This window comes from Neophocaena asiaeorientalis, unplaced genomic scaffold (genome assembly GCF_003031525.2).
Source record: "Neophocaena asiaeorientalis asiaeorientalis breed wild unplaced genomic scaffold, Neophocaena_asiaeorientalis_V1.1 scaffold235, whole genome shotgun sequence".
NCBI classification, from domain to species: Eukaryota; Metazoa; Chordata; class Mammalia; order Artiodactyla; family Phocoenidae; genus Neophocaena; species Neophocaena asiaeorientalis.
The window spans coordinates 138,787-150,706 of record NW_020173206.1 but is presented as its reverse complement, the minus strand read 5'-3'; the positions used below and the strand labels follow the sequence as shown (position 1 = coordinate 150,706).

Below are 11,920 nucleotides of genomic sequence, written 5' to 3'. Positions count from 1 at the left end.
CAGGCCCCCCGGGGGGGGGGGGTGTTCCCCGGGTCACGGGGGAAGCACATTACCGCGAGAGGAGAGCAGTGTGCAAAGAGGCCACCACTGCAGAGAGCTCTCTAAGCGCCTGGTCTGCGGTGTCTCTCCAGGTCTCCCTCATTTCCAGCCAGCCCCTGAGCCCAGGTTTGCCCTGAGCCTAGCTCAGTCAACACAGGGATGTGGGGGCTGGTAGACTGAGGTTTGAACAGAGTCTTTCCACCAAGAGCATCATTTGAAAACTGGCAAATGTCCAGGTAGGAATGTGTTCCATTAGTGCATTTCTAGCATAAGAAAACTAACGCCAACTTGACAGGAATTTAAGAAATTTAATTTCTATTGCTGTGAAGCACCAGAAGCCTGCTTGAGAGGGTGCTGATGGGTTTATGAGTGTCTCATTGAGTTCAAGTCAGTGTGAGAAATAGCGCCTGAGATTAAGGGAAAGCTGTAATAGGAACTAAAACCCGGTTCTCCCACAATTCAAGTTTTATGGCCTCCTGCTTCTAGGCAGGGTGCTTGTTCGCTTGCTCATGGTGGGCCCATTAATCCCCCATGCTGCCTCTTCTCTCCAAGCTCCAAGGAGCAGGGAGAGCGCATGTGTGGGGAGGAGAGTGAGGGCTGTGTCTGGAAAACCAAGGGTGTTCCCACTGTGGTTTGAAGGGCCTAGAGAGCCAAGGAGGTGTCTCCCTGGACTGGACCTGAAGCCCACCTGCCGTGTGCCAGGCACTGTACTAGATACAGGAGGGCCAAACAGTGCTGCTGGGACCCCCCTGCCAACGTGCAGCCTGGTGAGTGTGATCTCGGGTGGCCTTGGCCTGCAGAGGCTCAAAGCAGGATCTCAGTTCCCCGACTGAAGCCAGGCCACGGCAGCGAGAGCCCCAAATCCTAGCCACTAGACCACCAGGGCCAGTGGTTAGTGACAAGGTCAGCCTTGGAGAAAGGAATTTCAACAAAGAGATGGAAAGTAATGAAACAAGTAAAGTGTTTATTAGGAGGAAAAAAGTATGTGTGGATAGACTCACACAGGTGGGCTCAGAGAAAGAGTTGCACTTTTGGGGTAGTTTAAATCACTTATATGGGGAAAGTTCTTCTGGTTTCCTCTGGCCAATCATCTTGCTTTGCCTGGCTCTGAGTCCATATTTGGTCTGACTCAGGGCCCTCCCCTGTGTGCGTGTGAATCTCTTAGCCAAGATGGATTCCAGCGCAAGGGTTTCTGAGAAGTTGACAGAACATATTATGGTCTGGCGCCCCCTCCCTTCTCTGATCTCTGAGGAACCTTTCTGTGCATGTGTAGTTTGAGCAGTCTCCTTGACCTCAAGAATGAGAAATATGTAGTCTCTTTATTTTTCATCCAAGCAGGACTCAGCTCCTCCTTGCTCCTGCCATTATCTTTATCTTGGAGTATCTGTCCATAGGGGATAGATTCCAGCTGCTCAGGCTGGGGCCCATCTATTTCCTGCCTCAAGTGAAGCAGGAAGGTCTCTGTTGTGCTGAGCAACCCACGCTGACTTTGACAATCATGGCAATGCTACCTGAGCCTCTTCATCCCAGGAGGAATAAAGAAAAGCTGACTGATGTCGGAAGGCCTGGCCCATAGGGAGACAGATGTCCCAAGCTGTGAGGAACCCCCATTTCCCTTGCCCTCCATGAATTGCCTACACACCAGGCAGCCTTCCAGTGCTGGTTCTTATAGTGAGGACATTGTCTCTTTGTGTCCACCTCTGCCTAGCAGTGCCAGACAAGCTCCCCACCCTGGCCCTCCCTTTCCAGGGACACCAGCCTCTTTCTACAGATTCACTGTCACCCCAGACCTGACAGGAGCCCCCAGCTCAGCCCTCTGTTACTGCCCCCACCATCCTCTGGGCACAAGGCATATCTTGTTGCTTGGTCCCCCAGAAACCTAGGGACACTTCCCACAGAGTGGCCCATGGGACCACAGATGGTCAACACCATGGGAGCAGCAGAGCCACAGCCAAGAGCTGGAAGGACCCCTTGTCGGCCCTTCCACAGGCTGCTCCCTGGAGGGCTGCAGTGTGGCTTCTCCACCTCCCTCTCCCGTGACACTGGGCCACACCAGAGCAGAGTCCAGGTGCAGACATATCTGAGTCCCCTGCTCTACAGACGTGCCTGGGCAGGGGTGGGGTTCAGCCCACGGTAGAAGTTCAGTCAGTGTGTTCACTGAACACGTAAGAGGGCCATCTACGCACATCCCAGGCTGCCTGGCCCTCCTCCTGTCCCCATCACCACGGGAGGCTCGAGAGGACTGTGGGGTCCCCTCAGCCCTGCCACACCACCATCACAAAGCCCTTCCAGATCACTCTCCAAAGAGGGGGCAGGTGGGGGGCAGACGGTGGTAACAAATCAGGTTTCCTCCTGGTGACTCTCATTGTCTTCACAACGTGGCTCCAGCCACCGCCCCATCATCATCTTGCAGCATGTAGAGGCTTCCAGACAGGGCTGTGAAGGAATGGAGGGGACCGAAGGGGCCCTCTCGGTGTCTCTGTGGGGGTCACAGGGCACACCCTTTCTGTCGTGACATCTGACCCCACCCCCAACCACCCAGCGCCCGGCCCAGAGGTGACCACATGGCCCAGGCCTGTGGGTCGATCAGTACTGCGACTACCGAGTACTCCATCCACCTGGCCTGGTTGATTGCTTCAGGGAAGCACGCAGGAGATGAGTCTGGGCAATTAGATTCCCCCCCGTGCTTTTTGGCAGGGCTCTCAGGAAGGATTTGGGCCCTTTCTCCGGGATCCCGTGTACAGGAACAATGTGAGGGTGGGGCCACCCCTGGACATCTTGCAGCCACGCGGAGAGTGCCACTGTTGAGGGCCCTGGATGCTTGCAGCCTCCTCCACCCCCTTAGATTTCCCAATTACAGGCATTAAGATCATCCCTGTTCTTGTTTTTTCTTTTTTTTTTTCCCTAGGCTAGTTGAGCATTTCTGAGAATTTCTGTTACTTAAGGCTGAAAAGATCATGATAAGTTCACCAGGATGATTTCTTTCAATCTTCACCCAATGTCTGTCCAAGTGTCTCCTTATGTGAAGACTTCAGAGTCCCAGAAACATCCCATGAGGTCATCCTGGGGTTGGGGACCAAGAGTGTGAGAGTCTCAGAATAGACGAGTAGAAGTTGCCAAGTAGGCACAAGTTTAGACCCCAAACCACAATGGGATGGGGACCAGTGGGTACCATGTTGAGTCACCTGGGAGGAGAATGTGGGGCAAGGTCAGGGACTGTTCTCAATTCACGGTGAATCTGTGGGTGATGGGGAGCCACTAGTAGCTTTTGAGCAGGGCTGTGATATATCTTGTACTCCAAGTGGTGACCAGGACACTCACGGGCAGAAGGGGCAAACTGGAGGGGTGACCATACAGGAGGCTGTTGAGGACTTGGATGGAGAGGGATGGGAGGGTTCAGGGGATATCAGGAGGGAAGCCCCTGTGGGCTTGGCAACTGTTCACGCTGCCACTTGAGGCGTCACTTGTACCATCACGGCAAGTGGGCAAGGAACAGAGGCAGGTGGCGTTGCGGGAAGCGGCAGCCGGGCAGCTCCCAGCAGGACCGGGGAGAGTGAGCAGGGACGTCTGCTCAGAACCGTGCGCTCCGAATCCTAGTGCCTGAAAGCCAGCCAGGCCCCCAGAGCCCTCCTAGCGCAATCCCTCATTATACGGATGTCTAAACTGAGGCCCAGGGACAGGAAGGACCTGCCCAAGGCCACTCGGGTGTCACCAGCAGAGCCAGGCCTGGAGGCCAGGGTGTCCAGAGCCATAGCCAGGCATCTGCCCAGTTCTCTCGAGCCCCAGGCCGTGATGCTGCCTCATCTTTCCCTCACTGGGAAATCACCCTGGGAGGTGGGGCCTGCCGGGGAAGACGTGTTGAACAGTAAATAACCAAGAGTGAGGAGCAGTTCATTTGCCATAAATATCTCCAGAATTTTAAAAGGATCTGGGGAATATTGACATGGACGAAATCTAATAAAACATTCATTTAATTAAACTTTAAATGACCCAAATATTTGCTGTTTGGTTAATATTTGTGTAGCTGACAGGAGCAGAATTATGATGGTTTTGTCAGTACTCATGCATTCTAATTTTGCATGCGTCTTTCCCGTGAAAATCACACATCTTCAGACATACAGATGTTCGAGGGTGCACTCAGGAAAGATGCGGGAACCAGATCCCAGCGGCGGATGGCGAGCCACACAGGCTTCCCACTCGGGCTTGTTTGTTTGTTTGTTTGTTTTTAGCCCCGTGCTATAGGCTCCTCCAGCCATTTTTCTACAACTGTTTAAAATGGAAGACTTTGGGGCCACATGGAGGAAGGGGCTCCTACACTGCACGTAATCTTCCATTCCCATGCTCCTAGACTGGTAATTAAGGCCCCTGGGACCCCACCGACCACACTGCCTCCCCTCCCCACCTGCACCCACATTATCCCTTTCCATCTCCCCATTCCCGCCACACCCCAATCTTTTAAGGCAGTGGCTCTCAGGCCTCAGGTACCACAGAAGCCCCTGGATGATTGTTAAAACCTGATGCCCATCCTGCCACCAGACAGTACCAGCCTGGGCTCGAGGGGCGGGAGTCTGCGTTTTGATCAGTTGCCCCAGAGATGAGATGCAGGTGGTGGGAGGAACCATACCTGGAGAAGCAGAGTTCTGGAGCCCAGGGGAGGTCCTGCTTCCTCTGAGGGCCCCTCCCTGACTTCCCAGTTGGCCTTTTACTTTTACTCTCACTGGTACTCATACATGCAAAGAAAACATAGGTTCCTTTTGTAACATAACTGACTGCTTCACACACCCCACCCACCAGCCACTGGCAGAAAAATGTCCCTAAATGTTCAGTCCATTGTAAAGCTTAGTCCGAGCTGATCATTTTAACAGTCCACGTAAGTAATGCCCTGGCTAATAAAAATGCTTTGTGTCTCCAATTCCCAGCCCCCCAAGCTGGTTTCTGAGTGTAGAGGTTAGCGTGCGGCTGTCCACTGCCACCTCTGGTCCCCACCACGAGGACCCTGGTCGCGCTGTCCACGGGCACCCACGGCAGAGGTCAGCCCTGCTGTGCTTTTGGTCTGGACACTCTCAGCCTAGTGGAGTCCAGCGTCCCCACTGGCATGATGTGCCCTTGAGGTCTGGAAGCCGTTCCGTCAGGCCCAGGTCTGAGAGTCCAATGCAGTCCTCAGGTACAGGGGCCCAGAGCACACCCTGACCCAGCCAGGAACCTCTGGGTCCCTCCATGCCGCGAGGGACCGAGGGGGCTCTGGCAGACAAGCACAGGCCCTGGTTCTCTGCCACATCTTTGTGGTCGCCTGAGGTGGTGGGGTGCAGGCCGCTTGAGGGAGGGTTCAGCCTCCTCCTAGAGCCCCCCGTGGTTCCCCTCACCCGCACACCAACAGGCATGCTCTCTGCCCTTCCCGCTGTCTCCCTCCTTCTTCCCACACGCCTGGGACGAGGGGGGCCTTCCACACCTCCTCCCACTTCCACAGAGCACGGAGCCTTGTGGCTCTTCTGAGGAGGAAGCGTTGTCTCCTCTGCACTTGGGCACAAGTTCTTCTCTCCCTCTCTCTACCCCTCTGAATCTCCAAAGCCTGGCTCTTGCTACAGAGGGTTAGCGGCTTCTCTGCTGGAGCAATAAGCCTCATGACTCAGAGGTGGGAGGGCAGCAAGCAGAACATGATTTAAGAGGGAACTTGAAATGCATCACTTTAATGTTTGTAAAATATTACGCCGGTTGCGTCTGCATCAGTCACTCAGTGCTTACCTTTCCTCCTGTGGCTCCTTCAGCGGGAGTCACATTTTTCCTCTGTGTGATTGCCCCTCTCCACTGGCCTGTTGGCTCTTCTTTCCTTCTTTATTTCCGTTTTCTCCATTTTTCATCCATCCGTCCATCCAACAAGCACCGATTAAGCACCTAGTGTATATCTTGTTCCTCTTCGTGGGCCCAGGGCCAGGCCACTGAATGTTTGCAGAGGAGAAAGGGCTTTGGGGCTCAGGATCAGACCTTAGTGCACCTGCTTTCACTGCACCTGCTTTGCGGTGCGTGGCACCTACAGCTGTTTTTGCTCCCCTTCCCCTCCTCCTTTCCCACACACACTGGCGAGAGGGTGTGAGCACAGGTGTGCTGCCTGGTCACAGCTCAAAAGTGTCCCGCTGAGTCACAGAGCTCAGGTCCCAACTCTGTGCCTTTCTCCACACCTGTCAGGCCCCCAGGTCCCAGCGTCTTTGCTGGCATCCCAGAGTAGTAGCACAGGCCCCCAGAGCCAGCCCCCTCCCCCCACTCATGCTGCCTCTGGCTGCCTCCCCAAGCTCCCCCAAGTAGATTTGGGGGCAGAAGAGTGGAGGGGTAGTCCAGTCAGTGAGCTAGTGACACCCCCTCCAAGCCTCATCCCATTTTGGCATTTGAATACCCTGAGTTTGATTTTTTTCTTTAATCCTGAGAATTTCAAAAGGCCTGTGATTGCAGGGAGATCTTTTAGACCCTTCCTCTTTGTCTGATGGATGATCAGTCTTAATGCCAGTTATCAAGTATAAAATGGCAAGGATTAATCATTTGTACAGCCTGAAGTACACTTCAAAAAATTAAAGGCTACAGTGTACGGTGGCTGAGCAGAAATCCAAATCCAAGTTCAGAGAATCCTTAGACAGAAACAAACCTTCAAAGGTCAGCCAGTTCATTCCCCAGACTTCAGACAGTGCAACCTTTAATTTGCCCCCAGGTAGATGAGAAACCTGTCGGCCCAGCCAGCAGACCTTGACAAGCACTTGGCAAGGCCCCGACTCCAGGGGGCCTGGAGAGCACAGGGCAGGGCCAGCACACCTGGTTCCCTGGTTTCGGAGGGGCAGCCCACACTCTTAGCTTGACTCACAGATCCACCGCCCAGATGCTTCCCCTACGCTAGCTGTGGTTCCTGACCTGATTTGCCTCGAACAGCCCTTTGAGCATTTCACGTAAGTTGTGGCCCCTCTCCCAGGAGGTGTGTCCATCTGTACATTTAGTCAGCACATTATGGACAATGTTCCTGCTCCAGGAACTTGCCCGAGGCCCCTGACCTGCAGTAGATCCCTGGGGCTGTATCCCTTCAGGTATAGACTCCATTTCCTGGGCCTACAGCTGACGGCTTCTCCTTTCCCTGCAGAGGTGGTACAGCTCAGTCTCGCCCCTGAGGAGAGGGTCAGTGTGGCCACAGTGACCGTGGGCCTGAGCACAGTGCTGACCTGCGCTGTCCGCGGAGACCTGCGGCCGCCCATCGTCTGGAAGCGCAACGGGCTGGCCCTGAACTTCCTGGATTTGGAAGACATCAATGTAAGTCACCTGGCTCTGACTCTGAGCTCAGACGCACCTCCCAGGGAAGCCAACTGGGCAAGATGCCGAGATGCCATGTGGTAGCTGCAGGGCCAGAGGGCTTTCTTTTCACATCCCATGGTGGTGCCATTCAGCCTGTTGTCTGGTGTCTGGAGGTATCAGTCCCACCTCGTGCAGAGAATAGGATGGATGGTGGCTGCAAGCTGCTAGCCAACCCCAGAATAAGGTGAACAGGGGAGGCACGGTGGGCAGGGCAGGAGGTTCCTGGGCAGGGGAGAGCATCTGGCTGGGTGCCCCCCAGGAGAGACTCTGGACCCTGAAGCTGGGGAGGATACAGACAGCTGGACGCCGATGAGGGGGTATTCCCTGTGGAGGGCAGAGGTGAGCCTCTGGGCTGGGTTGGCTGGAGGGCAGGGGCAGCAGGGTGGTGAAAGGAAACAAGATCAGGCCAGAGGGGCCTGCCCAGGAGCCTTGTTTGCTGGGAGAGGGAGTATGGATGTGATGAGTTGAGCAGAAGAAGAGAGCTCCAGAGCTCTCATAGCCTAACAGGAGCAGCGGGGGCCTCCTGGGTTCTGAGGGCGCAGGCACCCCGCACTGGGGTCCCAGCATCACCCCACTCTGCCTTTATGACTGGACGATTTCTTAAACTGATCCTCAGTGAGTTCATCTATTAGAAGAGCAACATTGTCGGTGCCTCCCTTCTACTGGCCTTGAGGAATGAAGGGATTGAGTCAAGGATACGCACTGGCCCTGGCTTGGCACAGGATAAGGTGGCTTCCTGGGAGTTCATGTGAGAAGATGGAGTGTTGTCACCCACACAGGGCGCTGCCAGGATGGCTGACAGGTCTTGAGCTACTGTGACAGGAATACAAGTTTCAGGCAGAAAAGGGGCAGCCCTGGTCTCCTTGGCTCAGGACAGGCCAACCCAGAATGGGCTGCTTGGCCCCAAGAAGGAAGACCTGTGGGATGGGTGGTCAGTTCCTGTAGCCACTGTGAGGTGGTGAGGGAGGTGCTGGGGCAGAGGGAGCTGGCCTGGGCCGTGTGACCCATGAGATGGACTAGCACAAAGGGCAAGAGACCAATTGGTTTGCTTAGATGCAACACCATTCCAGTCATCAGCCCTGCCCCGCAATGGAGTGAGCATCACAGGAGGCAGTGAGCTCCCCATCCCTAGAGGCATACAAGCTCAAGCAGGATCATGGTAAACAATGCTGCTAGCCACAAGAGGGCAGCTAAACCCCATGATCTTGAAGATCCCTTCCAATTCTGAGACTGCTTTGTGGGGAGAGAGGTCCAGCGTTTAATCCTGCAGGAACCACAAAGTTGGAATTCTGCTACTCCCAAGGCCCCTCTGGATGTGCCCTGGAGAACATGGGGGAAGCAGATGGGAAGAGGGGGGTCACTCTAGAGTCCCACCCTAGGCAAGGCTGGGCAGAAGTGCCCTTCCCCCACCTTTGTCACACCAGGCAGGATGGTTTCCTTGCAATTTCCCCACTATAGTGAGCATAGCCTATATCCCACCCATCTCTGAATGTCAGTACCAGCACAAGCCTAGTGGCTGCTTGATGGTCAGATGCTGGGTGGGCAGAGTTCTTCATCTTCTGAGCCTGAGGTGCCCAGGGCTTCTCTGCGATCTTAGCAAGGGAAGGCACTGTCCTGTTTGTAAAGACTAGGGTGTGTGTGTGTGTGTGCACGTGTGTGCGCTGGGGTGCACATTTGTGTGTGCATCGCTTTCAAGGTGGGCTGCCAGCTTTTAACCATGTTTGGCCAGTAGTGATTAATTCAGAACTAGGTCAGGTCCTCCTGTGTCTGTCTGAACATCCATGTGCATTGCTTGATGCTCTATTTAAAGACATTAGAAATAAAGGCAGAGGCAGAACTCCTCTTAATGCACTTGCCAGCGGTTAATTAAATTACTCTGAGTGTCTTTCCCCTCCCTCGAACATGCCTCCAGCACCAGCTCAATTGAATTTCTATTTTTCACAGTGAGGTTAGCAATTTGGGTAATTGTGGGTGCAACTGGAGATTAATGGCCTCTTGTTACCTCCCAGGAAACGCTGCTCTGGGCAAGTCAGCAGCCCACAAGCAGGCAGGGGCCTGTGCTTCTCAGAAACCCCAGCGTGAGGTGCAGGGCAGCGCCAGCCCCGCGGGGGTCCTTGCCCGATGCATGCAAGCACACACACACACAACACAACACAACACTCACACAACACGCTCACACACACACACACACACACACGCACGCACCTGCCTTTAAGAGGGGAGGGATGCAGCACAGCCTGCTCATGAAGGGCCAGGCTCTGGGGTCAAAAGGACCTGGGTTTAAGCCTCAGTTCTGCCACTTACTAGTTGAGTGACCTTGGAAATGGCACTTGACTTCTCTAGGCCTCAGTTTCCTCCTCTGTGGAAAAGGGATAAATAATAGATCCTGCCTCATAGGGTTATAATGAGGATTAAGAGACACATGAAATTCTTAGCATATAATGTTCCATGCTAACTATTATCACTCTCGTTTTCACAATATTACTAATTATTATTATTACCGCTCCCACCAGACAACACTCTCAACCCCTTGCAGCCTGAGTCCCCAGACAGCAGCCAGTGCAGTCTGGTGAGGCTCCCCGTCAGGCAGATGTGACCCTGGGGTGCCCCTGCTGCCTGTAGTCGCCTTGATTCAGGTCAGCCTTGATTCATCCAGAGGGAGACACTGCCCAGCCACCTCCGACAGGTCCAGGGCCGTCACCTTCTCTGAGCCTGTGGGGAAACGGGGATGAGGCTGTCATCCTCGCGCGGGCATTTTCAGACTGAGCGTGTCCTAGGACAGTGAGGAGAGCAGCCCCAGGAGGACCTCAGGCTGGAGATGGGTAGAGCTGGGTCATCAGGATTCTCGGGGCATTTCTGAAGCAAGATTGGTCAGGGGAGAAAAGCCCAGGGGGCGCGCTACCCTGGTCGAGCAAAGATCGGGGATCGAGGGGTTCGTAGAGCCCCCCAGCCTGTGGCATCTCAGCGCCCTCCCCCACCTGCCACAGTCAGAGATGAAACACGATCACAGGCCTTGTAATGATCAACTGGCTCCGAAACACTGCACAAACAGGGGAAGCTGATCAGCTTACAAAACCCAAGGCGGGCAGATTAGAGAGCACCGAGAGGTGTGGGCCTCCTTTCTTTGTCGTTTGTATGAGACATCTTGATTGGCAACAAAATATGAATCACTTTTTCACTACTCTCTTAATGAGAGGTTTTCATGAGCAACAAAATACGAATTTGTCTTGTCTTGAATTCTGTTAATGATTTCAGTCACAGAGCTATTACAGAATGCCATGCTAATGACACATGTAATTAAACTTTTCTGACTTGCAAACTTCAAGGATGCCTCAAGCATCAGAATAATATTTGATCAGAAAGTAAATGTACCCTTGTAGCCCGGAGCCAAGCAAGAAGGAGCCACTTGGATTCCCCAGTGAGCAGTGTCGCTGTCAGGAGTCACCAATGTGTACACGGCCATCCAGATGGCCTACGTGGGGAGCCATCCTCTAGATTCACATAATAAGTGCCTGCGAGTGGCAAGCCCTGTGGCAGAGCGTAGAGCAAAGACATTCTCCCCGGCCCCGAGGGGGCAAGGTAGCACAGACCTGTTGTGCCCCGCCCCCGGGATGCCTGAGCCCCCCTCTGCAGGATGCCTCAGCCTCACTGCAGCACAGGCCATGAGGGGCCCTGCCTCAGCCCCACCCGGGAAAACAAACCCCCCAGGCAGAGGGCAGCACTAGGTACCAGGGGTGCAAAGGCCCCCAAGACAGGTGCTCCCCAGGAGGGGCGGGAATTCTGCCTCACCTCCCGGCAGCGGGTCTCTGGATTGTGATACCTCCTTCTGTTTGGGTGATAAGAAATCAATAGTTTCTGCTCATGCACGTTCCCCAGAGCTCACAAAGGGCGGCCTGTAATTTGTTTACTTCCTGGCCAGCTGCTGGGCTCTTTACAGAAGCAGTGGTGGGTCTGGCGGCTTCAGACCTGGCCCTGTGGCCCCCATCTCAGCCCTCAAGGGCCCACGGCCACTGCTCCAGCTCAGAAGCTGAGGGCAGGGGACAGGCACAGCAGCTCCCTGAGCACCACCTGCCCTGATCTTGGGCCAGGCTGCCGGCCAGGAGAGCACCTACGCCGGCGTGCCTGGGCAAGCCCGCACCCTGCAGGCCATGCACTGTGTGCCTGTGGTCAGCATGCCCAGCCTAGGGCCCTGCTCTGCTCAGACAGCCCTGTGCTACGTGGGGGAGGGCAGCCCGTCACTCTGGAGGGCCACAACCAGAGTCCTTGGGGGAAGTTTACCCTCAGGAAGGACTCTGCCTTAGGAGGCAGGGAGATGCCTCTCACCACCGGTACCCAAGCGGAAAGGGGACCAGCCAGGTGCCCCCCGAGGGCTCTCTGGGCTCTGGGGTTATACAGTGCTGTGATAAGGAAATGGACGTGTGGGGCATGAGAGGCCTGCACAGGAGCCAGGAACCTTGCTTTTTCACCTGGACCTCACAGCCTCCATCTCTCCTGTCTCCCGAGGCCTGTCCCCTGAGACAGGCATCGGGGCTGCGGTGGGGGCCCATCTCTGAGG

At 54.9% G+C, this 11,920-nt stretch overlaps 1 protein-coding gene across 4 annotated transcripts in view; it reads left to right on the top strand.

Annotated features, from left to right (window-relative positions):
- FSTL4 (follistatin like 4) overlaps positions 1-11,920 on the top strand; it is a 432,333-nt gene that overhangs the window by 358,737 nt on the left and 61,676 nt on the right. For all 4 annotated transcript variants that reach the window (XM_024744975.1, XM_024744976.1, XM_024744973.1 and 1 more), the window contains exon 7: positions 7,157-7,323. In XM_024744975.1, coding sequence (XP_024600743.1) covers positions 7,157-7,323 — 167 coding nt within the window. The remainder of the gene's footprint in view (positions 1-7,156; positions 7,324-11,920) is intronic.